General features: G+C 46.0%; 1 protein-coding gene across 4 annotated transcripts; it reads right to left on the bottom strand.

The window, feature by feature from the left end:
- On the bottom strand, nt 1-23,892 carry LOC102024494 (chromosome unknown open reading frame, human C9orf153). Of its 4 annotated transcripts, none has more exons than XM_005387920.1 (7): nt 23,807-23,892; nt 22,469-22,613; nt 16,534-16,638; nt 10,001-10,148; nt 7,136-7,245; nt 5,146-5,626; nt 1-1,125 (listed from the first exon to the last, which is right to left on the bottom strand). In XM_005387920.1, exons 5-7 carry the CDS (start codon nt 7,217-7,219, stop codon nt 887-889), a joined length of 804 nt encoding a protein of 267 aa, XP_005387977.1. In that variant the 5' UTR covers nt 7,220-7,245; nt 10,001-10,148; nt 16,534-16,638; nt 22,469-22,613; nt 23,807-23,892; the 3' UTR covers nt 1-886. The 4 variants fall into 4 exon arrangements, with proteins under 4 accessions (XP_005387977.1, XP_005387975.1, XP_013371403.1 ...); XM_005387918.1 differs by lacking the exon at nt 16,534-16,638 and adding an exon at nt 9,287-9,423; XM_013515949.1 differs by lacking the exon at nt 16,534-16,638 and adding an exon at nt 9,287-9,359.
- Nucleotides 23,893-27,385: the final 3,493 nt, after the last annotated feature.

Here is a 27,385-nt window from a genome sequence, read left to right as displayed (position 1 = left end):
TAGTTTTTCCATAGAGTTTCCAGGCATAGATTTATTTTTCATTTCTTGCTTATCAGTGAGATTTTTCAATTCAAGTCTTGCTTCTTCATTTCCAAAGAGTTAGTCATTTACTTTAATTCATATACAACAGGTATGTTCAGATTTAATACAGTTAAACAGCACCTCTTTTCTAGTGTCCCTTTTTCTAGTACAACTCCCATTTGATGTGAACTTCTCATTGCATCTTCCATTACCATAGCCTCCTGTGCTATGATTTGGAAGCTTTTCATTGCTCTCTTCCAAATCATCAGTCCCTTCCTTTCAGATGTGTCTATTATAATAGTCAGATACTTTACTGAGGGTTATTATTATTGTAATGCCTTTCTTTTCACTTCTGAGATTTTCAATTTGTTCCTTTTTCACATCTTTCAGTCCTTGCTTCATGAATGCTACTTCCTTAATGCCTTAAGCAGTTAACATTAAAATTCTCGGACCGACCTCTACATCCATAGGTGTCAATTCTTCCATCTGCTAAATTTATCAGCTGCTTTTATGGTGATGGGCTTCCTTATGTGCTTATATTTTTGTAGGGAGGAGGGCTGCTGTGGATGGATCTTAGGGCCTTGTGCAGGCCAAGTAAAAGAGCTATTCTTGCTTGGGAGCTCTCCCTGTGCAGCCTTTATTTTCATAGGATCAACATCTACCTCAGCCTCAGCCCAAATGGGCTACATGGGTCAAAACCAAATGTTATACTAGCCGATTAGCCTGAGTGTTTTAATCTATATTGACAGCTTTTTTATTTTGTGGCTTTACCTGAATATTGTTCAGATGTTACATTGGGTGCCTCTTCTTCACTTTTTCGGTGCTCTCAATAGCAAAAATCCACATCCAAGATATTTTCAGTAAACTAAATATTCCATTTAAGATCACAAGTTCCTTCCTTCCGGTATTCAATCTCAGGATAAATGACCGAAGACTTACGTACTAGAGGGGGGGAAACAGCACGAGGCATGTTCCAGCTCTCTACAAATCTCTTCTCACTGTTGTATTTTATCTCCATGATTGAAACCACAGTCATGTGCTTCCACTTTGCAAGCCCCTTAAAATATCTCCATTCCAGGTCTCTTAGATCCATGAATTGCTTTTCTGAAAAGAATCATATTTTCAGAGACTCAGTGACGATGTTATTCAACCTTCAGTTACCCAGAGAATAAGCCTTCAGTGAGCTTGAGTCTCCTTACCCTCTGGCACAAAGGTGTTTTTAACTCTCATAAACTAAGTGGGAGCCTGTAGTGTTCACCTCCTCTGAAGGCTGCCCCCCAGTGGGAAAAGGGCGAGTCCAGCTGACTGGAATGGAGGGGAACCCACAGGAGCTTGGCAGGCAGCAGACAGGTCTCTTTGGTGCACGGACACTAGCAGGAGGTGTAAATGGGGAGACCTGCAGGGCTGAGACGATGAGGGAGAAAAGGACCCTCAGGAAACAAGGAGAAGACTGAGTACGGAGAAGAAGTATGGAGCTTAGCTGGTACCAGCAGTCAGCATCCCGTTAGTAAGAGCGTTCATTAGTGTCATTTCTTCCATGATGCTGATGTGGGTCTGGGTATAAAAAGGCCAGTACCTTGTTAGAATTTGGCTGTTATCTCTACTCTTCCAGGATCTACCAGCTTGAAGTCTTACGAGTCAATGCAGTCTTTCCAAGGTGCCAAGAAGGCAAGGAAACCCCCACTAAGACACACTGCATATCTCTTACTCAGCAGTCATTTCATGTCATTTCATCTCTTACTCAGCAGTCATTTCCCCTTCAGCTCCTTTCATGGTGAAATACACTGTAAGCTAAAAAGCAAAATGAGGACAAAACCAGCAAGGGTGGAGGCAAAGGCTTGATTATAAAACTGGGGGCCAAAGAGCCAGGCAGCTGAGTATGAGGAGCCTGAGAAGATGATAGGTATGGCAGCCAACCCTGTTTCTTGAAAGTGACTTTTGAGCAGGTGTCCTTGGCCCAAGGATTAAGCAGACCCTGCTCCCACCTACAGCAGTTGTGGGCTTCTGCACCAGCAATGGCCTCACCTACCCGTCTGCCTGGGCAGCCTTTGTGTATGTTCTGTACATGCAGATGACAGGTTGCAGGAGCTCCTCCTGGGGCTCACTGCAGCTGCCATGCTGTCCAACTATCTGTCCCTAGGCCAAGCCACCAGCTTTCAGGGAGCCAGCAAGATCTTCACCGACCTGGCATAGCAAGAAGTGGCAGGAGGGGCCAGGGAAGGGCTATGTGGCAAGACAATGCCCTGGAGTTGGCGACTGATTACTAAATGCTATATGTCATAGTCTCTGGGAGATAGGACATGCCAGCTTCTTCCACAGCCACCCTCTTCTGCCTCCCTGTACTTTCAGGGTGGAGCTAAGCAGCCTTCGTAAGCCTTCTTTGTAGGAAAGGGTGACTGCTGGGTAGAGTTCTGGCCAAAAAGCTGGAGGGAAGACCTCCAAGGAGGAATGTTTTGGGGAAAATTGACTCTTTATTATTAAAAGAGGACAGAGGGGTAGAGCACTTGGCTAGCAGGTGGGAGGCCCTGGACTCAGTCCCCAACCCCCAGCACCACTCATACCAAAAAAGGACAGAAATGCAAATGCGGCCCTTCATCCCCGCCCACCGCTTCCTGCCTAGAATATGGTCACAGCACAGAGGTGAAGGAGATGTCTTTTGGGCATAAAGACAAAAGCCACATATGAAATGACGGCAGAGCCATCACTGGAAACATCCAAAGACAGGGCTCCAGCCTTCTGCCTCTGGGCTTCTAGTTACATAAGAAAAATAATCCCCATTTGGCTTCTGTGTTATTTTTGTTCAAATTTCTAACCTCCCCTATTCCACAGGACTTGGCCTGAGCAAGACCGGCACACACAGAGAACAGCAAGCTGAGGGCGTCCTCCACTGCAGCCTGTGCCAGTAGAACCAATGCTGTCGTAATCCGTGGCCCACCAGGAGCCACGGAGTTCTTTGGAATGGAGTAGAAAAGTGGAAGGTGACTTGTGGCAATAGCAACTGGACCTAAGGAATTTCTGTCAGCCCCTCTTAGGACACCCACCTGGCTTCCTGCCTGGCCCTTGAACAGATAGGATGTCCTCTACAGGGTCTCAGGAAATGGAGTAATGGGAGCAAAGGACTACTCAGCCCTGACGGTGATGGAAGTCACATATCCAGAGCCCTTCGTCAGTGGACCTGGCTGTTTCCTCCCACGTGTCAGGCCTCTCATGTGCCACTCTCTCTTCTAAGAGGTGACTCTACTTTTGGGGGTGGCCTAGAGCTAGAGCGTTACAGTCATCTCTGCTGTAGGATGGCACTCTCAGACTAAGACCCGAGTCAGGCTCCTTCGGATGCCAGGGTAGCAAGTTACAGCAGAGGCTCTTTTAGTTGTTTGGACCAAGTAAGCTCAGTAGCTCATTTCCCTGTACTAGTGTGTATCAAATGTGTTCCCTCTGTCCTTCCCACTGCTTTAAATAAAGCAGTGGTGGTGTCTGAATATTCACTGTGCAAATGGTCTTATCTAGAACCTACTTACCTTATCAAAAACCTACTTCAGAGGGTCTCAAATATTGATATAATCTTTTTTTCTTTTCTTTTGGTGGTGCAGAGGATCAAACCTAGGGCTTCATGCACTCTAGGCTAGCTCTACCACTGGGCCACACCTTCAGGCCAATTTAATCTATTTTACGTATTTTTTTTTTTTTTTTGAGACAGAGTTTCTCTATGAAGTTCATGCTAGACTTGAGCTCACTTTGTGGCCCAGGCTGGCCTCGAACTCACAATGGTCCTTCTGCATCAGCCTCCCCAAGTGCGGGGATTACAGACGTGCACCACCATGTGCAATTTAATCTATTTTAATAGCTATACAAAATGATAAATTAGCTGGGCGTGGTGGCACATGCCTGTAATCCCAGCACTCGGGAGGCTGAGGCAGGAGGATTGTTTCGAGTTCGAGACCAGCCTGGGCTACAAAGTGAGTCCAAGGCCAGTCTGAACTGCACAGCAAGACCCTGTGTCAAAAAGACAAAACAAAAACAAAAACAAAAAAGCCCAAAATGATAAATTATTACATGTAGTTTTTTGGGGGTGCTAAGGATCAAACTTGGGGCTTTGTGCCTGCTAGGAGGGAGTTCTCCACTGCGCTACGTCCCTAGCTCTCCTCGTATGATAACTTAAGGAAAGTGGAGACCTGAAGTATAACACACTTCTTGTTCATTCAGACTAAACATCCTACATTTTATACATTTTTAATGTTGTCTGTGTGGTCCTTGGCTTTTTATGGGTTGTATAAAAAAGAGTCCCCAAAGACTCCTCTGTTCAGAGGTGGGGCTCTGGAAGGGCGATTAGATCATGGAGTGCCAACCATCACTGATGAGCCGTCAGCTGAAGGTGCTGTTAGAGAGTGGGTCTGCTTACAGGAAGAGGTAACTGGGGGCATAACCTGGAAGGAATGTCTCGTCCTCCCTCTGCTTCCAGGTTGTCCTGAGGTGAGCAGCTTTCCTCTCCCATGATGCACTGCCTTACCTTAGCCCCAGAATAGCTGACTATGGACTGAAACCTTTGACTCCGTGAACCAAAATACATCTTTCCTCTTGTAAGCTATCTCAGATACCTTGTCGCAGAAATGCAAAGCTAACGCTGTCTATTAAAAAGTCAGATACGTTGTTTATGGCCTCTGTTGAAAGTCTTGACAGAGATGTAAAGACCCATGAAAAATACTGCCGCAGAAACCCCGAAGTGGCAGCACAGCTAAGATAGTTTAAAAACAGCACTTCACTGACTTCCTGTAACAAGAATAGTCACAGTCTGCTGTGGCACAGTTTGTAAGGGAGCACTGACACGGTCTGCCTGAAGAACACAATTTTTAGGGTCCAGCTGGGACTTGGCTCTGGTTTTGTTTTGCTTTGTTTTTGTTTGTTTGTTTGTGGTACCGGAGTTGCACTCAGGGCACTCAGGTGCTTGTCAGGCAGGTGCTATGCTACTGAGCTACATCCCCAGCCCTGCTTTGGGGTTCTTGATTCCCTAGTTTGCAGTTCATTGCCCCTGGAGGCAGGGAAAGCTGCAGCCAGGAACCTGGGAACACGCAGTTCTGCAGTGAGATTCCCACCCATCCCCTCCCGCAGGGCCTCCTCTGTGCAGGTTACCTGGGTCCACAAAGAAGTATCTGGGAACTGTGTCTTCGAAGAACAGCTTCAGTAGGCGTGGACTGTCTAACACCTGGGGGATCTGAGTCTTCTCAGTGGTAATCTGTGCCAGAGCTTCCAAGCCTTCCTGGATAACGCTGTAAGGAAAAGAGTGCGCGGGAGGAGAGATCCCTTCCTCAATCAGTCTCTTCTGGGACCTGGGGAGCCCTGCCCCTGGGGAGAGCATGCCCTCTAGCAAGCTGCGGTACAGGCGCACAGCCATGGGCGGCGGCTTCTCGAGTTCCCTTTTAACCACGCTGCACGGCAACACTGGCTGCGGATCTTCTCTTCTCAGGCCGGTTCTGCTGATGAACGCCATGGTGCTTAGGCTTTTAGCAAGTAGTTTCTGTCCTTCTGTAGGTGAAATGCTACGAGTTTTTAGGAGACTTGATTTTTTACTGTCCTTATTAAAATTTTCAACCAATGCATATAATTCTGGCAGCTGTGGGAGAAAAAAATGCAGGGGAGTCATGAGATGAATGCAAATATAATCTGACAGACCCAGGGCTCCAGAAAAATAGGAGAACAAATAGCCAAGAAAATGAAGCACTTATTATTGGAAGATATTTTTGCCTAACTAAACCATGTCAATAGTGGCAATATGGAATAGCTGACAGAAGGCTAAATCTGAGATTCATTCCCCAAGAGATGAATTATTTAGACACACTTTTAACCTCTCCATTAGAAAATAATCCAGTTATATTTGGATTTGAGAGTCTTTGAGATCTTTCCCACTCTAAAATTCTATGAGTGAGTCTGGCCAGAGATAGCCGCAGGGAGCCGGGCAGGGGGAGTGTGCTCTCAGCTTGCTTTGAATCCTGACACATTTCTTCTAAGGATGGAAGGGTAGCTGGCCATCCAGATAGCAAAGCTGTCATGGTTTGTGTCTGGATGTCCCCTCAAAGCCTCATGCAGTTATGGGGTGGGCTTCATAAGATTGGTCCATGGTCAGTGCTGGGATTATGGGTGTGAGAGCTACACCTGCCCTTGGGTTGGTAGTTTGCATACAGTAAAAGGGAGGGAAAGAGGCTGCTTGCTGCTCCTCCCTTTTGCTCTTGTTGCTTTTGCTGTTTTTCTGCCACGTGACCTGTTTCCCTGTGCCATGTGCCACTCTGCCTTGGAGCCAGCTGAGTATGGACTGAAACCTCCGGAACTGTGGGCTAAATAAACCCTTCCTTCCTTAATTTTGGGTGTTGGGTATTTTGTCTCAGCAGTGAGAGAAAAGTGACCAAGACAGCTTCCTCCTCGTTTCAGGAGCTCAGAATGTTCAGCAGTGGAGGGTAAAGAATGCTGGCACAGTTGTGATTTGCGGGAATATTTTACCAAAACAAATGGTTACACCCATGGAGTAGCTGAGAATAGTTATTGGCAAACAATTTTTTTAAGTTGTTATTTCTCAGAACACCCTTCTCCACCTAAAATCCTATGTGAAGAACAGAGTCTTCTCTTTCTCAGAGCATCCTGCCCACCTAGCCCACCCTCCCAAGTGGCTTCTTGGGCTGTTCAGTTGGCAGCCAAAGGGGCCACACTCCAGGCTGGGTCAGCGGGCTGGGGATGTGGGTCGGCAGTGGTGCCTTTGCCCAGCACCCCCAAGACCTGGGCCTGATCTCCAGCACTGCAAAAAATAAAGTGGGGGTAACTGGGTCACTTGACTAAATGCAGCACTTCCTTTTAATTCCAGCCAGTTCTATTGCAAGAGCGGTAGATAGAAAATAAACTAAAATTAGCAAATGAGTCTTTAAAACTGGCTACCATCATCAGGGAACCAGCAGCACACATGCTCTATCGCCCTGGAAAAGCTTCTTCCTTTTGTTTGGACAAAAAAGTCACTGAGAGAAATTGTGGTGTCCCCTTGGCTAGCTGATATATCACTGCATATTTGGTATTTGAAATTTTCTTATTTTTTAATGTAGAGTTTCCCCACACAATACCATAGAGCTGAAGTACACACCGAACACCATGGGGAAGACTTTGTCTTTAGCTGGGTTGGCACCTGACTGTCTTTACCCGGACTGGCGCTTCTCAAGCGGGACATTGTGCTGGGATTTTATTTTCTATCTCCTAAAAAAGATAAAAATCAAAGATCAGATAAAATACAATGAGCAGTGTAATGCTTTTAAAATCTTCTGAACTTTGAAAAATTTATACAATTTTAATTATTTTGTCTTCTTCTTAGTCCAGGCTTGCCAAATTAATCACATTTCAACCAGACTTTTTCTCTGAAACAGACAAGCTCCTATTTGATGTGTATGGCCAGGTTTAATACTGGCTCAAAGAATCCTGTATGTCTTGCTTTATTTATGTATATTTGTCTTACATATTTGGATCAACTCTTAGTTCATCTAAATAAAAAAAAATTACTTACCTCCTTACCCCCCAAAATAACTTACCTCCTTACCCAAAAACTGTTTTTCAGTCAGAAGAAAAAGATAATGTTAAGAAGAACAATGAACATTTTGAAAGTTTGGTTATGTCACATATATTGGGAGGCATTTTCTAGCTGGAGTTTAATTTAAACTCTTTGTTTAAACTCATGTCATCAATAAGTGGCAGTGAAGTCCACCCCCACTTTTGTCTCTGGCTTTATGTTCGGCTTTGACCAAAAGCAGGTAACATTGTCCTAAGAGTGCCACTGTGTGAATGCCAGGGTCTAGGGCTTACGAAGCTCCACAGCTGCATCTGACATTCTCGGAAGCCTGGAGGTGCCATGGAAAGGGAGCAGCGGCCTCCTAGGGAGACCAGGTGGGCCCAGCAACCAGTGCCACTCACTGGGCTCAAAGTGAGACCACCTGTTCACTCAGCCTGGGCTGTACCTCCAAGAGCCACAACAGTACAAGCAACTGCAGTCGGTCCCCGTGGAGAAGAACCACCACCCTCTGAGCTGGCCAACTCTAAAATGATGACAATGAGCTGCAGTTGCTGCAAGCCACTAGCTTTGGGGTGGGCTGTTTTATAGTGATGCCTATGATCAACTCCACAGCACTGGACATTCTCGGTCTAATCTACCCCAGCGAGTCCTCTTGCAGGATGTGAGTAAACGGGAAGCTGTGTTCCCTGACCAGTAGCTGCAGTCACAGGATGAAGTCTGATCTGAACCAAGGGTGTGTTTGATGAAACAGTTTTGTTCTTTCCCCTTCCCAGGCAAGGCAGAAAACGCTACATATATTTTCAGGGTGGTTTCACTCAACGTGCACTGCTTTGCCCCATTGTAAAGGAGAACTATCATTATGCAGAGACCATTTATGTACACACAGCTAGATCTCTTGACATCTTGCTGCTACTTCTGAGACCTCTATATCAACATATAGGACAGGAAAGCAACGCCACGCCACATGCTCAGCCTCTTTCTGAATTTCAAGCAGTGGTCTCACAGACCCCTCTGCTCCTGACAATTTAAGACTGGACTGTCTTCCTTCTATGGCTCCTGCAAAGGAAAATAACTTGCTCTAACTTGCTTCAATGAAAACCTCTCAGTGTCTTGGAGTCATCCAGGACACTGTCTTTCAGTACTGTTGCCCACCATGTGAAGGTGCCTTCTTCCATTGCAACACAAGTTCCAAGACAATGTGTGTTCCCTTCTTTTCCCCTCAGAAGAGAGAAAATGAACTTTTGAAATCAGTGATCCTCCCAAGAACTTGATTTCTGACGTTGCAGCTCTATATAGATACAGTTGAAGGTTAAAAAACAGAAGCTCATTTTATTACAGTGGGATGGAGGAGGGGAGCCCTCACTGTATCCCCTTCTCACTCAGGCATCAGGATTCTGAACGCTGACGTGATCATTGGTCAGAGTTGCTTTTATTTGCTCCTGTTAGTCATGACTTCACTAACCTCAGGACCTTGGCTTGACCAACATCCGACAGTCAACATCAAAGCCAGATCAGCCTGTTCCAGCCTCTCCTGACAAGTGTCCCGGGAGAGGTCACGGAAACACAGCCATCTGTGCCCAAGAGCGAGTGGCACAACCTGTCTGGGGCTCTGGCAGGGGCTCTTCAGCACTCTGCTGTTCGTCATTTGTTGCCGCCAGAAATTCCCACTTTTGCTTTCCGACTGTCACGAGAAGAGCAAGGGCGCGTCACAGGGACACCTGCGGCGGGGCTCACCCAGTCCTTCAAGTTCTTCTTTAGCTCTTCCTGCTCTTTTCACACGCTCGTTGCCTAATCTTCAGTCTCTGTGCTGCTGAAGCAACAGAAGTCACCTTATCTCAGTATGACGTTTAGCTTCCATGCCAGCTGATGAACTAAACTTGGAATTTGAAGGGGATAATGACTTCTTAGCCGTTAGTTTAAAGGTAGTTTTTACTGTATTCATTTTCCTCCACCTCAGCTATTAAGTGCTTCCTCATTTTGAAACAATTTTTAAAAATAACTTCCTATTGTTTCTAAACTCATTGTTGCAATGACTCTAATAACAAGCCTGACTGTTTTCGGCTTTGGACTGCTATATTCCAGTTTCTTTGCTTGTGTTATTACAGTTTTTTGTACTCTATCACAGATCTCCTCTTTAGCCACTCACCAGCTTATCTTTCAAACTTGGCTACTTATTATTTCAAGGACATGATACAAATCTTTTAACTAGACTTCTAAAGACTACTCACAGTCTACTTCTAATACTACATCATCATTTAAAAATCACATTTCAAGCCAGGTGTGTAGTGTATGCCTGTAATCCCAGCTACTTGGGAAGCCAAGGTGGGAGGATCATTTGAACCCAAGAGTTTAAAACATAGGAAGACCCTGTCTCAGAACAAATGAAAATAGCAAACAACAAAAGATATTAAAATTAAAATAAACTTTAAAAACAAGTCTCAACGTTACCACAGTGTTGTGTTATTTCCACTTCAGCAGCTGAGTCGACTCATTTTCCAGAGCGAGCTTCGGTGTTTCTGTGCATTCTTCCTTTGAGCTGGAACACAGGGAGTCCTCTTTTAACCAGCCAGAATGTCCTCCTCTCTTCTATGCTAACCTAAAAAAAAACATAACAGAAATGAACATGAAATTGAAAGAAGCACAGTGTTAAGCAGCTTTTTGTCACAATAGGAAGTGCAAGTGAAGAAAAAGTTTTAAATTATTTAGAGAGAATCCACTTATGGCCAACTGGTTTTCTAACAAGGTAGCAAGACAATTCAATGGCATAAAATAAAAAGTGCCAGAAAATTGGATAGAGACATATGAAAGAGTGAGACTGGACTTCTACCTCGATCCGTCTGAAAAGATTAATTTAAAATGAATTATAAGCTAAACATAAGATCTAAAACCACAGAGCTCCTACAATAAGACACAAGAGTAAATCGCTGTGCCCTTGGGTTAAGCAATGATTTATTGACTATAACTCCAAAGCAAAAGAACAGAGAAAGAAAGATAAACTGGACCTCAGCAAAATTAAAAACTTTTGTGCTATAGTGGGAAAAAACCCCACAGAAGGGAGTGCATGTTTACAAATCATATATCTGACAAGGTATTTATATCCCAGAGTTTATAAGAACTACTTACAAATCAACAATAAAAAGACAACCCAATTAAAATATGAGCAAAGGGGGGCTTTGGCCTGGTTTCGGGTCTGGCACACAAGCTCTGAGGTCGCCACTCTGTCCGAACAGTAGTAAAAAGCTGAACAGCAACAGTCCCCACATCTGGGGGTGAAGTGAGGTCACAAGGTGAGCTGCTGCTCCTAAAACTGGGAGAACAGGTGGGCACATGGTCACAGGTAGTTGGGGTGGAAGCCTGCCTGAAAACCACAGCAGAACCACCTTGCATTCAATTTAAAATGACAAGGTCTGCAAAAGGGTGAGCGTGCACACACGCATGCATGCACACACATGTAGGCGCACATGTACACACACATGCGCACGCATGCACGTGCGCGCGCACACACACACACACACACACACACACACAGTCTGAAGACAGAGTAAAACCAGAAGTAGGCATAGACACATCAGGGGTGTTGAAATGATTGGACTATGATTTTAAAGTGGGTGTGGATCTAGGAGGGCAGCTCAGTGGTGGCATTCAGCTTGTGTGTGCAAGGCCCTGGGCTCTGTACCCCGCAGCACAGATAATAAAAGCAAAGCAATGAAACATCTGCAATTAACCCTCTAAGGGCTCTGACGCTAACACAGCACACACACAGGAACAGACGAGGAATGTGAGCAGAGATTCTGATGAACGAATGCATGGGAAATGCTCCAAACACCGCTGTTACAGAAATGAAGAATGCTTTTGGTAGGCTCATTAGTAGACTGGACATGGAGGAGGAAAGACTCTCTGAGCTCCTGGACCTGAAAAGCAAAGAGAAAAAAACACTAAAAAAAATAGAACAGAATGTCCACAATATGCAGGTCGATTCTACAGGGGTAGCTTATGCGTCTGAGGGTTTCAGAAGAAGAGATGCAGGAACAGAAACAACACTTGAAGAATGACGGCTCAAGACTCCCCTGCTGACAATGCGTGCGTGCCAATTGAAGATGCTCAGAGAACACCAAGTAGGATAATGTAAAACACAAACCAAAACTATAGCCGGGTGCGGTGCACAACTATAGTCCCAGCACCTTGGAAGGCCGAGGCAGGAGCATCACAAGTTTGAGCCTAGCCTGGACAACTTAGTGACAAGTAAGACATGAAAAGGGCTGCTGTAGCTCAGTATATAGGCTGGGCTCAGTCCCCAGTGCTAAACAAACACCTGCATACAGGCACATATTCAAATTGCTAGAAAGCAGAGAAAAAAAGCTTAGAAGCAGCCGGTGGAAAAGACACCTTACCTGTAAGGAACAAAGATAAGAATCACGCCTAAGGTGTCCTTAGAAACCAGGCAAGCAAGATGGAAGAAGAGTGAGATATTTAGAATTGAGAAGAAAAAAAAACCCCATGATTTAGAATGCTGTGCTCTATGAAATTATACTTCAAAAATCAAGGAAAAAGAAGGACCTTCCCATGTAAGGGCACACTCACAGAACAGCAGACTTGTAGGCATAGTATAGCAAAAGTTAGAAATCAATTCATCGCCTGTGACCGTGCGCTCATGCCGCCTGTCACGTAGCTAGCTTGCTAAATTCGGTCAGCCTTGACTATTTGCTTCTCTTTGATAATGTGCTGAGCCAACCTGACTGTGCCCAGTTTGTTTTCCTTGGTTAGAAAAATATATCTTGTTTCCAGCTTGATTCAAGGCTTCATGCCGGGGACAGACTCGCACAGTCAAGGACCCATTTAACTCTACTTGAGCAGAACATTCCTAGAACGTTAAGCAATTCCTTTTAAGTAAACCTTCTTGACAACGTATGAGTTAATTCACGTAATCTATGTATCCAATCATGCACTAAGTTGCTGTCAGCTTTGTATTTCCCACTTACAAACTGTATTCAAGCTGAACTCAAACCTGACTCTGGGCTGCTGATTTGAACCTCTGGGTTCCCCAGCCCGCTAGCGTAATAAGAGTTGCCTTCTAACTCCTCGGTGCAAAGAGCCTTCCATTTTGTTTGATATTGGTTTTCTGCAACACTCAGACAAACACTGAGGGATCTGTTGTTACTAATCCTGTCTTGTAAGAAATACTAAAGGTCTTCAGAGAGAAGAAAAATTATATAAATCAGAAACTCAGACCTACATAAGGAGAGGAAAAGCATTTCAGAAGAAATAAATGAAGGCAAAATGAAATTATTTATACTTCTTATCATTAATTAACAGATAACAGTTTGTTCAAAATAGTAAAAATGTATTCAATGATTATAGTTCATGTATAAGTGAAATCAATGACAGCAATGATATAGGGATGAAAGAGAGGAGCTGGGAATATTTTGTTTTTATCAGATGCTTTTACTTGAAAGTGAACTTAGATTATTTGTAGATATGTATAGCAAATTCTAGCACAACCACTAAAAAATATAAAACAAGAAGTATAACTGCTAACCCAAGAACAGAGAAAAATGGAATCATATAAAATGCTCAGTTAAAACTGCAGAAGGTGAAAATGGATGTCAAAAAGAAGAAAAAAGAACAAGAGTAACAAATAGAAAACAGTAAAAAATATGGTAGATATTAATCCAACTCCATCAAGTTATGTTTAATGTCAGTGGTCTAAAGTCATCAATTATAGAGCCAGGGATACAGCTCAGCAGCAAAAGCACCTGCCTGGGAAGTGCAAGGCCCTGAGTTCAATTCCCAGTATAAAAAAGATCACCAGTTAAATGCAGAGACTGTCAGAATAAATAAAAAAAGACCAAATTATACATTGCCTACAAAAACACATTTTAAATATAAAGACACATGAATCAAGAATAAGGGATGGAGAGAGATATACTATGCTAACACTAATTAAGAAAAACCAGGAAAAGCGATGTTAACCTCAGACAGAGCAAGCAGAATTATAGGGATAAAGAGGGGCTTTCACTAATGACAAAGGGGTCAGTTTTCCAAGGAGACGTAAGATCGCTTTAATGTGTAAGTGCCTACAATGGAGTGTCGAAATATGTGGGGGAAAAACTGATAGAACTGTGAGAAGAAAAAGACAACTCCACTATTACATTTGTAGACTTTAACATCTCTCTATTGAAATGAACAGATCCAGTGGACAGAAAATCAGTAAGGACATAACGGAACTCAATGACACCATCAATCAACTGGACATAAATAACATCTATGGAGTGCTTCATCAAAAAATAGCATAATGTATATTCTTCTCCAGCCACATGGAACATTCACTCCAGACCACAAAACATACCTGAACAAATTTAAGGGAATAGAAATGATAGAATGTCTGTTCTCAAACCACAACACAATTAAGGTACACGTTAGTGACAGAAAAATAGCTGGAAAGTCCCAAAATAATTGGAGTACAAATTTTTTTTTTATAGAGAAGCTTATACATTCTTTTTCAAATCTGGAAGAATATATCCAAACAGTTTTGGGTTACAGTGGCAATCTCACTTTCTTCACATTTAAAAAATATTTTATGAATTATTGTAATGAAAAAGGTACTCCCAGTTGAGTGAGAGAGGTGGTGCAATACTGTAATACATGTTGGAAATGTCTGTGGAAATATATCTCTAAAAATGTTTGAAAAGTTTCATTTATAATAGAAAAATGAGAACAATATTCAATGATGAACTTGTAAGGGAACAAATTTGGGAAAATAATGAAATTTAATCCAGGCACACACCTGTCATCCCACCACTTGGGAGGCTGAGGCAGGAGGATTGCCACAAGTTCCAGGCCAGTTCCAGCTACATAGTGAGTTCAAGGCCATCAAGGCCAGCCTGAACTACATAGTGAGACCCTGTCTCAAAACCAAAAGCCAAACAAATTAAAAATCATGAAATCTGACAGATATTTTCAGTGACAGGAAAATTTTAAAATGCTATTTGTACTAAACAAAGATTCTAAGACCTCAGTCCTCCTGCCCCAGCCTCCCAGAGTGCTGGGGTTACAGGCATGTACCACCATGGACAGCTCTCTTTCTTTGGAGATATGATTTGTTTCCTCACGCAATATGAGATGAGAGAAACAAAACGAGACAAAAAACACTTTACAACTTCTGTAAGGTCAGTTATTGCTGCTGTCATTAACTCCTGTGGACCAAGCTTTCCCAGAAAGCCAACAGTCACGGGGACGCCTGTCACTGCCTGATCGCTCCTGAGTAGCTCCCTGAGGACAGGCTTCTTGGAGCTCACACAGCACAGGGCAGCGCCACCTCACAGCAAGTGCTGTCAGCGGCTATCATCAGCACAGCCTCACAGCATGGCGTTTCCTTCCACCAGGGAAGCCCTTCTTTCCTGCCCGGGGCTCCGGACTACCATCTTGCCACCAGACACTTCCTAGAATTTTGCCACAACAACTTCCTTTCTCTCCTTCCTTCCTGAATTTTGGCTGCACAGTGTAAAGGACAGCATTAATTCAGCACGTTCTGGATCTTCTTGGTATGTCAGATACTGGATTTGGTCTTAGGAATACAAAGTGATTCCACAAACAAGACGGAAAGATTTCAACAGCATTTTACAAATATTTACCACATAACTGTTATGATCCAGACACTCTTAGGTCCCTGGGCTACACTGATAAGCAAAACAAAGATTTCTGTTCTTGAGGCCATTCTAGCAAGGGAGGCAGGAGAGCAAGAGCCATAGATATAATGAACAGTTGCCATTACCCCGGCAGGTGGGGGAGCTCGGCTTGGCCAGGAAGGGCTTGGGGAGAGGGGCCGGCCAGTGCAGGTGATGCGACGGGCAGGTTGGAGGGAGAAGGGGTGCAGGCAGGAGGGGAGGACACCCCAGGAGGGCCCGCCTCTGGCCATCCTAGAGGGGAACTGGGCGGGCTCACAGCCCTGTGAGAGCTTCCGACTTCCAGGAGTGCCTTTACTGAGAAAGTCTCTTGAATATACCTCAGTGCATGGACAAGGCCACATGTGGAAAACAAAAGCGCATGTGTACGGTATGTGGGAGAAAACAAGGCTACCAAGTGACCAGCTGTGTCTCGCTGTGGACGCAGAGCAAGGAAGGTGGAGGGACAGCAACAGATCTCCCAGAATGGGGTGGGCTCCAGGAAGGCTGAAGGGAGACAGCCCTGTGGTAGGGCTGGGAGGCCTCAGCCACGCCCCCTGGCCTGTCCTTCCCTTCCTGTGGGTGCTGAGCTTCCGTGACACAGTATGCTTTCACATCAATGGGCACATGCCCGTGTCTCCCTGGGTTCTGTGAGCTGCACTGGAATATTACCCGGCTCCAGGAGGGAAGCGCTGTGGGAACCTCGATTTGCAGCTGATCGGTAGCAAGTCTAGGACAAACACCAGCCAGCGGGGAGGGGGCCTTGGGGCCGAGCCTTCGCCTGTGCGATCTGGGCTCTGTCTGGATGGACAGCACGGAATTTGATTTTCGGTGCCCGGTTGGTGTCCGCTGAAGCCTCCGGTGCACTGGAAACCCTGTCTCCCTCATTTGGTCAGAGGTGGGCTGAGTGTGAAAGAACAGTAACTGTGTCGCTCAGCAGTGGTAACTACAGTTGTGCACAGCTTCACACCAGGGCTGTGACGGAGAAATGCACCGTTAGGTGACTCCACAGCGTGGAGAATGCCGTGCTGCATTTACCCAGTGAAGACGACGGTGGTGTCCTGCGGGGACGCTCTCGCGGGACCTCACTGCGTCCAGCATGCTGCTACACGAGGCTGGAGTGTATCTGTGCCTCTTGGGGCTGCCACTCGCCAGAGCTCTTTCTTCCTGTAAAACTGACACCCAGAGCTCATCCAGTAGGTGCCCAGCCACCCTTCCCCTCACACTCTGGCAGCCCCCAGGACCCCAGACATGCAGTTTTAGGAGGGCCATTCAGTATCTGTCGTCTGTGCCTGGCTTGCTGCACTTAGTGCCTGTCACCTCTTGTCACGTGCGCCTCCTCTCAGGTTGGTGGCACCGGGCTTTCCTTCACTCGCCTCCATGCACATGGCTCTAAGCGACCCTCCAGGGCCTCAGCGTGGGATCCTAAGCCAGCAAAAGGGAAAGGTGCATCGCTACTCTCAAGATAAAGTGTGGTTTCAAGGTCAGTGTCAGTTCCCACATCCAGCCAGCTTCTTTTACTCGTATTTGCATTAAATTAGGATCTCTCAGCGCAGCTGCAGCTCTATGGGATAGGGGCTGGTGTTTGGTGGTCTCACCCCACCAACAGGCTCAGGACCTTGGTGCAGACACCACAGCTGACGTGGCTCTGAAGTTTCCCTCTGCAGTCCTGGCCACTCGCTGTGGGACTCGCTGTGTCCTCTGAGGATGGCTGGGAGAGATGAGGCTACAGGCTGCTGGATTTGCCTTTGGTAAATATGCATGCGGCTCTCCTGAGCATCTGATGCCTCAAAGGGTGAAGGTGCTGCCAAGGGGGAAAGCCAGGGAGCTGGGCTTCTCCGCAGCCAGACTCTGCACCTCCATGGGGCAGGGGGTGCTGCACCACCCGCCGAGGGCACCTAAGCCCCGGTGTGTGCCTGAAGCCACTGCGGCACTGTGCACCCAGGCCTATGGTGAAGTTTAACACAAATTAGACAGTGAGAGAGAAAACTGCAACACTTAGTTACAAAGTAGAACGTTGTCACAATATGCTGTAAAGTTATTCACTAAATCAACACTACTAGTTATTGATTTCTCGATCTTCCATTGTGACCACAGTGATGAGCAAAGCATGGCCAGTAAGCTGCCATCGAAATAGTGAAGACGCTGCAGGCAGCACACCGGCAGCAGCAGCTTCTTCCCATGTTATCAATGCAGGAAGTTTTTGAGAATCCAATTCCTATTTTAAAAAGTTTTAACAGACACTCCTCTCAACATGTCATACCTCGAGTGCTGAAATGGATATGCTATTTCTGTGTTTCATTTCAACAGTGGAAATTAGTTTTCCTTGTGAGATGAAACCCAATGTGCAGTAGCCTGCCCGGTGGCCCTGGGGGCTCCCACCTTCAGCTTCCCTGCAAGTTCACAGGGTGTCTTTGAGGAACTCAAAGGACCACATTTTGATTCCTGGACAACAAAGAGTTCCTCACTCCTGCAGCACCCTGAAGGACTACTGGATGGCCCCCAGATGGCAGTCAGGCAAAAATATGGCCAGGGCTGGTTATGGCACATACCTATATCCCAGCACTCGGGAGGCTGAGTCAGGAGGACTGCTGTGAGTTTGAGGCCAGCCTGGGCTACATAGTGAGACCATGTCTCAAAAGACAGACAGACAGACAGACAGACAGACAGAAAGAAGAAAGAAAGAAAGAAAAGAAAAGAAAAGAAAAGAAAAATAGAAAAAGGGCTGGGTTGTAGCTCCAGAAGGCTTTGGTTTCGTTCAATCTCCAGTACTGAGAATAAAAATAAAAACAAAAATAAAAATAAAAAGTGCTGCTATTTTTGGCATTTCCTGTGATTTCTGCTTACTGTGGCCAAGCTTTAGTTCTCGGAGGCAGTAAAAGCAGAGCCTTCTGGTGCAGGGCACCCTCTGTGGTCTTCGCACTCTGGTTTTCACCTGGTGTCTTTTCATCTACTCTTTTTTCAGTTCATTCCTCTACTTTATTTTGTAAGCCTTGTGTTTTTATGCATTTAGTTTATAAGAGCTGTTTTTATTGAATTTTCTTTTTTTGCTCCTCGGGGTAGAAGCTGGGCCCTCATGTGCTCTACCTGAGCTCCACCCCAGCCCCTGAGTGAGCTTTCTCACGTCACGCATCCTTTTTTCTCCTATGATATGCTAAAATAATCATTGTTTATTTAACTAGAGTTATAAAGTGACATCAAAAGAACTTAAAACACATAAGCCACCCAACTCTGCTAAAACTCAAGTCACCCAGGAAACCAAAGCCTAGCAGCAGAAAACACAAGCCATAAACTCTTTTTTCTTCTCAGTCCATATTCGGAAAATGAAGTCCTTTGTATCCACACGTGTTTGCAGTGCAATGTGCTCACACCCAGCGGGGATCCGACGCACACACAGGTGGCCTCCTGAGCACCTTTGCACCCGCCCTCCTCTACCTCCTTCCCTGGCCCCTTCCCGTCTCTATCCCAACTGCCTTCCTGTTTCTCAAGCTGGCTCTTAACTTGCTCTGTAAATTGTGTCTATTCAGGTCCCACATTACAGCAAGCAGGCAATAGTCAGCCTATTGTGGCTGAGTGACTGCAGGTGCGTCATGGTCTCAGGTGCGCCTGTTTTCCTACAAATGACTCCCATTCGTCCTGTCCTCACAGGGCACACAAACCACAGCTTCTTCATCCATTGGCTGCTGCTCTGATTTAGCTGTGGTGAGCTGTGCTGGTACAAACATGACCATGGATGCGTCACTGTAGTAGGATGACTTCCCCTCTTCTGGGAAGATACCCAGGAAAAGTGTAGCTGGGCCAAATGGAACTCTTAGTTTTAGTTTTTTTAGAAATCTCTGTACTGATTTCCAAATTGGTTGTACCTGTTCCTTTTCCCCGCAAGCTTGCCAGCATGTTTCTGAGCCCTTGATAATGGTCATTCTTCCTGGAGTAAGGTGGAATCTCAGTGTTGTTTCATTTGCATTTTTCTAGTGGTTAGAGATGTTGAGCATTTTTTCATGTCTTCATTGTTCACTTGTGTTTCTTCTGTGAAGTGTCCATTTATTTCACTTGACCATTTTTTGATTGGGTCTTTTGTTTTTGGCAGTCTAATTTTTTGAGTCCTTAAATATCCTAGATATTAATCCTCTGAAGAGTAGCTGGTAAAAGTTTTTCCTACTCTGTAGGTTGTCTCTTCATTCTGTTGGTTGTTTTCTTTGCTGTGTAAAAGCCTTTTCATTTAATATATTCCCATTTGTTGATTCTTGGTATTATTTCTTATACAATTGGGGCTCTATTAGGAAGTCTTTGTCTATGCCTATGTCTTCATGAGTTTTACCCATTTTGTCTTCCAGCAGATTAAGTTTGTGTTTTAGCATTTAGGTCTGTGGTCCAAGTTTATTTAATTTCAGTGCAGGATGAGAGAGAGATGGATTAACATTCATTCTTCTGCATGCAGGTAGTCAGTTTTCTCAGTACCATTTGTTATGAGGCTATCTTTTCTCCAGTGTATTATTGGTCCTTTTGTCAAAACTCAGCTGGCCAAAGGTGCCTGGGGTTGTTTCTGCATCCTTTATTCTATTGCTTGGTCGCTGTGCCTGTTTTTGTGCCAGTACTGTGCTGCTTTTACTTCTGTGGCTTTGCATGATAACTTGAAGCCCAGGCTTGTGGTTCCTCCTGCCTTGCTCTTCTTGCTCAGGATTGCTGTGGCTATCCTGAGTCTCTTCAGAGTCCATATAGATTATGGAATTTTTTTTAGTACCGTGAAAAAAAAGCTGATGGTATTTTGATGGAGATTTATGAAATCTATACATTATTTTTGGTAATACAACAATTTGATAATGTTAGCTCTGCCTATTCCAGGAACAAGGGATATCTTTCCATTTTCTAATGTCCTCTTCAATCTCTCTTTTTAGAGCAATGTAATTTTTGTTATAAAGAAAGACCCTGTTGCTAGTATGGAGATCTCTTTAGTTAGTGTCTGCTTCCCAGTGATGTGACCTTGGCTTTGGTTGTGTTTAGGTATTATGAGCCTCTTCATTCTACTCAGCTTAATAGGATCAGATGCAGTCGCTACGCTGCAAGGACAGAATCCATGCTATGTTGTTGTATCAACATTGATCCACCCAGCCATATGTTAATCATGTACATTAGAGCATGTTTTAACAATTTCACCCTTTTCTCTATAACCCATAAAGGGTAATATAGGACAATTGACAAGCAGGCTGGAATGTGATGCATGAGGAAAGAAAAAAGGAAGAGAAGAGAGAATGGGGTGGATCAGAAGGAAGAGAAGGAGAAAAGAGAAATAGCAACAAATTAGAGGGAGAGGAGGCTGCCCTCTGTGGGTGTTACTGTGACTGAGGGCAGGGCCGGCGAGGGAGCCCGTGGTGTTTGTGGAGCAGCGGAAAGATGCAGAGACAGGAAGTGCAGGTGGAGCCTTGACGAAGGCCGGAGCCTATCATTCTGCTGATGGGGGCTTGGATTGAATCACCTGAGCAGCCCATGAGAGGTACTGCTTAGGTGAGGACACTGGCTAATGCTTGTTCTCCTCTCACACCTACAGATGCCTTCTGTACCTGTGCTGGATGGAAGGGAAGCAGGGATGATAAAGGAACGAGAAAGGTAGAAAAAAAGCAACAACCAAAAAAAAAAAAAAAAATCCATGCAGTTGCAAGAACACAAAATGAAGGCATCCTCACCATCCTACTTGTGTTACAGTCAGAGCTTACCCGGCGAGTGCTTCCCCAACAAGCCCTGGGGTGGGATGTGCCCTGCAGGGGTCTTCACAGGTCTCTGGGCCTGGTCTTGCCTGCACCTCTGCCCTGCACTGACCGTCTCAGCAGCCCCACCCTTCTCAGTCTGCACCCTGCTCCTCCTGTCTCCAAGCTGCTCCCCCAGGGCTCGTTAGATGCCTGTCTTATGCTCAGGCTGGGTTGCACCCCTGTAGGTGGTTCGGGAGGCCTCTGCCTTGTTCTGACGGCCAGACCCTTGGGGAAGCAGAGGTGTGGAGGATGCAGCGCGGTGGGCTGCTCACGGGTCTCCAGGGCCCTTTCTACCTCCAGTCCCTGCTCCTTTCTCTGCACACAAACCCAGCAGCTGCTCCTATGTGCTCCCTACACGGGGCTGCACAGAAGAGCACCACTGCCTGCCCTCTGGCTCAGCTGGCATCTCCGGCTCACTGCCCATGACCGTTTCCTCGTTGCTGTCCAGTGTCCCCTTGAACTCGGTGGTGCAGTGCTCTGTAGCCCCGAATGGGGTGGGGAGAGTTCCTACGCAGTGCCGAATGGTGGTGGTCAGCGTCCCAGTGTTTGGGGGAGGAACACGCCTGTGCCTATCTTTGGACTGTTCTAATTGCTTTTCTCCCCAGGGTGTCCCTGCTCACCCCTGGCTGAGGGCGCTGAGGCGTTCTTGTTCTCAGCACTTGGACCTGGGTCCCTAATCAGGACCATGCATTTGTTTTTAGCTTTCCCAATGGCCTGATGGTGCTCGCAGACACTGCTCATTGGCTTCAGTGTCGCTGGCATTTTGGTCCCCAAATATCTCATTTGCTGGGTTTGTTTTCCTGGTGAGGACAGTGGCCTGGCCACCCCTGAGATTTTGGCGGTCCTCCCTCAGGACGGCACACATTCCTCCACACACATGCCCTTTACACCATGTGCTATGCTTGTGTCTGGATGTCCCCCCACAGCCTCATGCAATCATAGGGCTTTTCAGGGTGGATCTGGATCTAGGGTGTATGACACTGGGAGTAAGGGTGTGATGCTGGGATCAAGGGTGTCTGATTACTGAATCAGTCCACTGGTTTGACATAGTTCTTAGGGTGGATAATGGGAAGAAAGGAATATTCTTGTAAATGGCAGCTGTCTAGTTCCCCTCTGAAACTCATGCCACTGGAGTGAAGTCAGGCAGTGGGGCTTTCAGAGGTGGTCAGTTGTGAAGAGGATTGATGCCTTCCTCACCTGAGAGTGGGCTGTTAGGAGGCAAGTCCAGCTCCTCTTGGTGTCTCTCCCATGTGCACTGGATTGCCCATCTGCTTTCCCACCCTGTCTTGATGCAGCACGAGGCCTTCATCACAGGCAGCTGCCTGATTTTAGACTTTCTAACTTCGAGGATTGAGAACCAAGTAAACCTCCTTTCTTCAGAAAGTACCATCTCAGACATTTCATTATAGCAACAGAAGACAGACTAATACAGACACATTGGAGCCAGCTGAGCGCCTCAGGAAAGGGATGGGAGGATGCCTATCTTTACGGAAGTGGAGAAGGATTGGTACCTGAAGTAGGTTCCAAGGAGTTGTACTTCTCTTGTTTTGCTTTGTTGAGGCAGCAGTGCTTGGCCTACAGGACAGAATCCTGAAATAGAGCCAGGTTCTCAGAAACAGAAAGCTGGAGAAGTGGGATGCTCTTCTGCTCTGCAATCTGAAAGAGAATGGACAGATTTCCTTCAACTCTGTTTCCTGTAACTTTGACTGTGCCATCCATCTCTGTATCTATACTCTTTCCACACTTCGAGTCCAAAGAAAAGCCATGCAGCTACAAGTGCACGTGCAAGTCACTCCCTCACCATTGCCCAGGGAATCAGTATGTGGATTGAATGGGGTTCTAGACTTAGCCTCTTGTGGCATCCACAGCACCATCATGTGCCTAGGCTGCTCCTGTAGCCTAAGATGGAAGGTGGTACACAGAGAGACAGAAGGTAGAAAACGTGCTGGGTGGATGGCAGAGGGGTGAGAGAGCATGGGCGGACCAGAAATGGTAAAACTCTATCCAATGGAATTGCCTGGGGCTGGGGATATGTCTCAGTGGTAGAGCACTTCTTTAGCAGGCACAAGGCCCTGGGTTTTGAGCCCTAATACTGCAAAACAAAACACAACAAAACCCATAAAATAATTGTATGGAAAGCTCCCTGGGCTAACGTTGGAGTCCCACGCTTTGCAGACAGTCTCCAGGAAGCCGTCCATTCCACAGCTGTCCGGTGGATCATGGTCTCAGTGGTGGTCTTAATGACTGACAGGCCTGTTGTGGCAGGGAGAGCAGGTCACCCTGGCAACTCTGGATGGGATCCAGTTTGGCCAGTTTGTTAATTTTCACCACTCAGTTTGGGTCCAGGATGGATAATCTGCCCCCGTGTCCTTGTTCTGGAAAAGGGGAGAGGAAGCTCTCTACCATTTTTCTATTTCCTCCCTTTCAGATTCTCTCTACCAAGGCCTCACACACTTCAGCCTGGTTGCTTGGAGAGCAAGGAGATGGGACAGTAGACCAGTGGGACCAAGTGTCCATGGGAACACGGTGAGGGAAGGCAGGAGGCACAGAAAGCTATGAGAGAGGGCAAGGCTGTTAGTGGTGATGATGAGAGAGATCGCATGGGCTTGGTGGCGTCATGACCCGCTGGCTTCCAGCACCCTGACCAGTCCTGAAGAGATGACAGTGCCGCCCCATCCTTATCAGTAGAAAAGAGCCCAATGCTATGCTGCCTCTCAGCTCTGACCTTTCCATCTCCCTCCCTGCCACCCACCTCACCTCAGCCCCCTTTGCCTAGCCTGAACTCACTTAATTTCACCCTTTTCCTGTGTTCTCATAATGCTGGCAACTCTACCTATTACTTCACTTACCACTTGTTTTACTGTTAGGTGTTTACATGGAGCAGTGGCTGGTCCCATTCAGTCCATCCCCTGTCCTGGCATATGCCAGAGCTCACTGATGGTGCATGAGCAACTGTCCATTGTGACACCTGGACATCACCAGGGTCTCACAAACAGCTGTGTGGTGCTGAGAGGCAGGGACTGTCTTCCTACATGGGTCACAGGTGAGCAGAGGGTAGAGGGTGGGTGAGGACTAAGTAACGCAGCTGTGACTGTCATTCTACTCAGCCACACTTTCCAACTGTGGGCACGGGCAAAGTGCAAGGGGAAACTGAAGCAGTTACACAGCTAAAGGCCTGTGCTCCCAGTACCTGCCCAGACATGGAGAGAAGCAGGGTAGAGCTCTGGCACGCAGGTTCCCTACCCAAGCCATGCAGGTGAGCTCTGCACCTGGGCTCCATCTTTGGGAGATTCTTGCAGCAATTACTGACAATTCCATACAAGTTTGAATGTACCCCTCAAATTCATGTGTTGGAAATTTAGTTCCCAAATTAGTATGTTGATATTTGGAGGTGACATTTTTGGGAGGAAATTATGGTTAGATAAGACCTGGAGGGTGGGGTCCCAGGGAGTGGACCTGTGGGCTCAGGAGAGAATGACACACCTGTGTTCACAGGTTCCCTGAGCTGCCTGCTATTGCTAAAATGCAGCCAAGTGGACTTGCGAGACAGGGCTTTTTGGTCTCAGACTTCACAGCCTCCAGAACCCCAAAAAACACATTTATTTTCCCTGTTAATTACCCAGTGTCAGGTTAGTCTGTTTTTGTAGCAATGCAAAATGGACTAAGGCACGACCATTTTCCCAGAATGGAATCTATTGCACAATTGAGTAGTTTCATTAATTAAAGAGTCAGCAACTGTAAAAAAAATTGTAGTGCCAGGCATAGTGGCACATGCCTGTAATCCCAGCACTCAGGAGGCTGAGGCAGGAGGATTGTTGAGAGTTCAAGACCAGCCTGGGCTACAAAGTGAGCTCAAGGCCAGCCTGAACTGCATAGCGAGACCCTGTCTCAAAAAGAAAAAAGAAAAAAAGTAGTAATCTGAGCCTGAGGCAAGAGAACTGTTGAGTTCAAGGCCAGCCTGGGCTATGTATGTATCCATGCATAAATAAACAATAACTACACGTAACATGAAATTGACCATTTAGAATATTTTTACGTATATAATTCAGTGGCATTAACTACATCCACATTGATTGCAACCATCACTAACACCCATTTCCAGAACTCTCTTCACTTGGGACTCAGGGCCCATGAGATAGCAGCTCCCTGCTCCTCCCACCATTCCCTAGCAATCAACCATGCTCCCTGTGCCTATACACTCTGCTCTTCCAGATGTCTCACAGAGGACACCTGTACACTTGTCCTCGAGGTTTCTCCACAATATAGTGGTGTGGTGGACCTACTAGCTTCCTTTTTAGGTGGAATAATACTCCACTGCAATTGTATAGGGAGTGGCTGAAGCTGGAAATACTTCAGTCCTGAAAAAACATCTTGCCTGAGACAATTCCAGTCATTAGTTCCTTGCCAACCCTCTGTGCATGATATTAACTTTGTCAGAAGTATAAATAAACACCCCTGCTATTGTTGTTCCATTCCTCTTCTCCCATCCTGAAAGAGGGCTCCACCTGACCTCAGCTTTCAGCTCTTGTCTATATTTTCTAAATACCCTCGCCATTTTCCCCTAGGACCATTGAGAGCTGTGCAGGTCATGGCACAATTGGTTCATCCATTCTTACTTTTCAATCAAAACTCCCTCTAAAATCTTCCTGGTACAGATAAGGAACTCCACAGGAATACAGCCTTGAGCTTTCTCACCAGGTCCTGTACTTTCCTCACTGGTAAGGGTGGAGATGGGAGGAAAAGTGTGGAAACCCACTCCATTAAGAACAATGCTGGGCCAGGGATGTAGCTCAGCAGCATAAGCGCCTGCCTGGCAAGTGCAAGGTCCTGAGTTTGATTCCTGGTACCAAAAAAAAAAAAAAAAAAGAATGCTAAGGAATTTTGAGAAAAGGTACACTGGGGAATATGGAATAAAGTTAACCCCCACAGGATGAGAACTCTATGAAATTGACTGGTCATCTTTCAATGTAGGGGCCTACTGCAGGGGCAGCAGATAGGGGGATGATTGGAAGGGCATATTGGAGGTAACTGAAACAGAGGGCAAGCCCAAGGGGACATCAGGTACAGAAGCTAAAGGCCTGTGTGGGCATGAATGCCACTCAGCTCTTGGAAGTAGTCACTAAAGTGTATGTTACTTATGATCAAGAAGCCAAGTGGGAGGTTGAATGACATCTTAAAAAAAAGGAAAGATCTGCTAGTGACAGCACTCATGAGGGGGGTGGAGATAGAGGTCACCAAGGGATGGGACAGCAGGATTTTGTCATATCTGAACCCCAAATTTTGAGCTTCAGCCTTAGGACTGCCAGACATAACTAAACCCATCTTCCTATGTGTCCATAAATGAAAGAAAATGGCCATAAAAGTCTTCACCCAGGTCACAGGATCCTGGCATCATCTGATGGCATACTTGTCAAAATGGCTGGACTCTGTGGCCTTAGGATGGTCACCATGCTTTTGGGCACTTGCTGCCACTGCTCTACTGATGTAGGAAGCTGACAAGTTGACTTTGAGACAACAACTGACTATTTGCTACCACATTCAGTTACAACCTTAATGGACCAGAGGGGGCACCTTGCCTGAGACAATTCTAGTCATTGCCATCCAAGCAGAGGATGGCTCACGACCTGGTATCAGGGGCCCCTATGCAAAAATCCTTGTATAGCCCTAAAGACAGTAAACACTCTTCACTCATGCTCCCAGTAGAACTGGAAGCCCCCTTCATGACTGTGAAAATTGTGGAAGAGCAGTTCTCAAGCCATGGAGATCTCTGAGATCCCCCTCTGGGAGACCCAGATGTTCAGTATTTTAGAAGGAGAAGTTTGGTATTGGACAAGGACCAATGAGCAGACTATGCACTGTGATGTTGGACTCTGTAGGAGAAGCCCAGCCTCTGCCTACCAGAGCCTCTGCTCAGATGGCTGAGCTAACAGCCCCAACAAGGGCCCTGTTGCTAGGTGATGACAAAAAAGCTAACATCTATACTGATCCTACATGTGCCTTTGCCACACTACTTGTTTATGGAGCTATATACAGGGAGAGAAAGGAGGAAAGGAGATAAAATATAAAGAAGCAATTCTGCAGGTCCTCGATGCTGTATGGGCACTAAGGAAAGTGGCTGCTGTACACTGCAGGGGGCATCAATGGACTGGTATGACAGATGCCAGAGGAAACCAAAAAGCTATGGCAGCTTCACAACCCCAAAGAGGGGTCCCAGCCCTGCCCCTCATTCCCAAACCCCCAATTCTGGAGACTTCAAAGTATACTTCAATTAAAAAGACCTGGTTAACCTGGGATTGATCTCAAGGGAGAATGGTGGACAGTCTCTGATGGGAGACTGGCTCTCCATGAAATGATAGCTCCTAGGTTAGTGAGGCAGTTCCACCAAGGGTCTCACATGGGAAAAACAGCACTAGAGATGTTATAAGTTG

The sequence above is a fragment of the Chinchilla lanigera genome, unplaced genomic scaffold (genome assembly GCF_000276665.1).
Source record: "Chinchilla lanigera isolate Chin_1 unplaced genomic scaffold, ChiLan1.0 scaffold00031, whole genome shotgun sequence".
NCBI classification, from domain to species: Eukaryota; Metazoa; Chordata; class Mammalia; order Rodentia; family Chinchillidae; genus Chinchilla; species Chinchilla lanigera.
The sequence above is the reverse complement of the archived record's forward strand: the minus strand, read 5'-3'. Positions and strand labels throughout refer to the sequence as shown.

Excerpts from the sequence above, each read along its gene's own strand:
- LOC102024494 (XM_005387920.1), bottom strand. The coding sequence starts at position 7,219 with ATGTCCCGCTTGAGAAGCGCCAGTCCGGGTAAAGACAGTCAGGTGCCA. Across the intron at positions 5,627-7,135 it reads AGTCTTCCCCATGGTGTTCG|CTGCCAGAATTATATGCATT; the intron begins GTGTGTACTTCA and ends TTTCTCCCACAG. Across the intron at positions 1,126-5,145 it reads ATACTTCTTTGTGGACCCAG|AAAAGCAATTCATGGATCTA; the intron begins GTAACCTGCACA and ends GATTCTTTTCAG.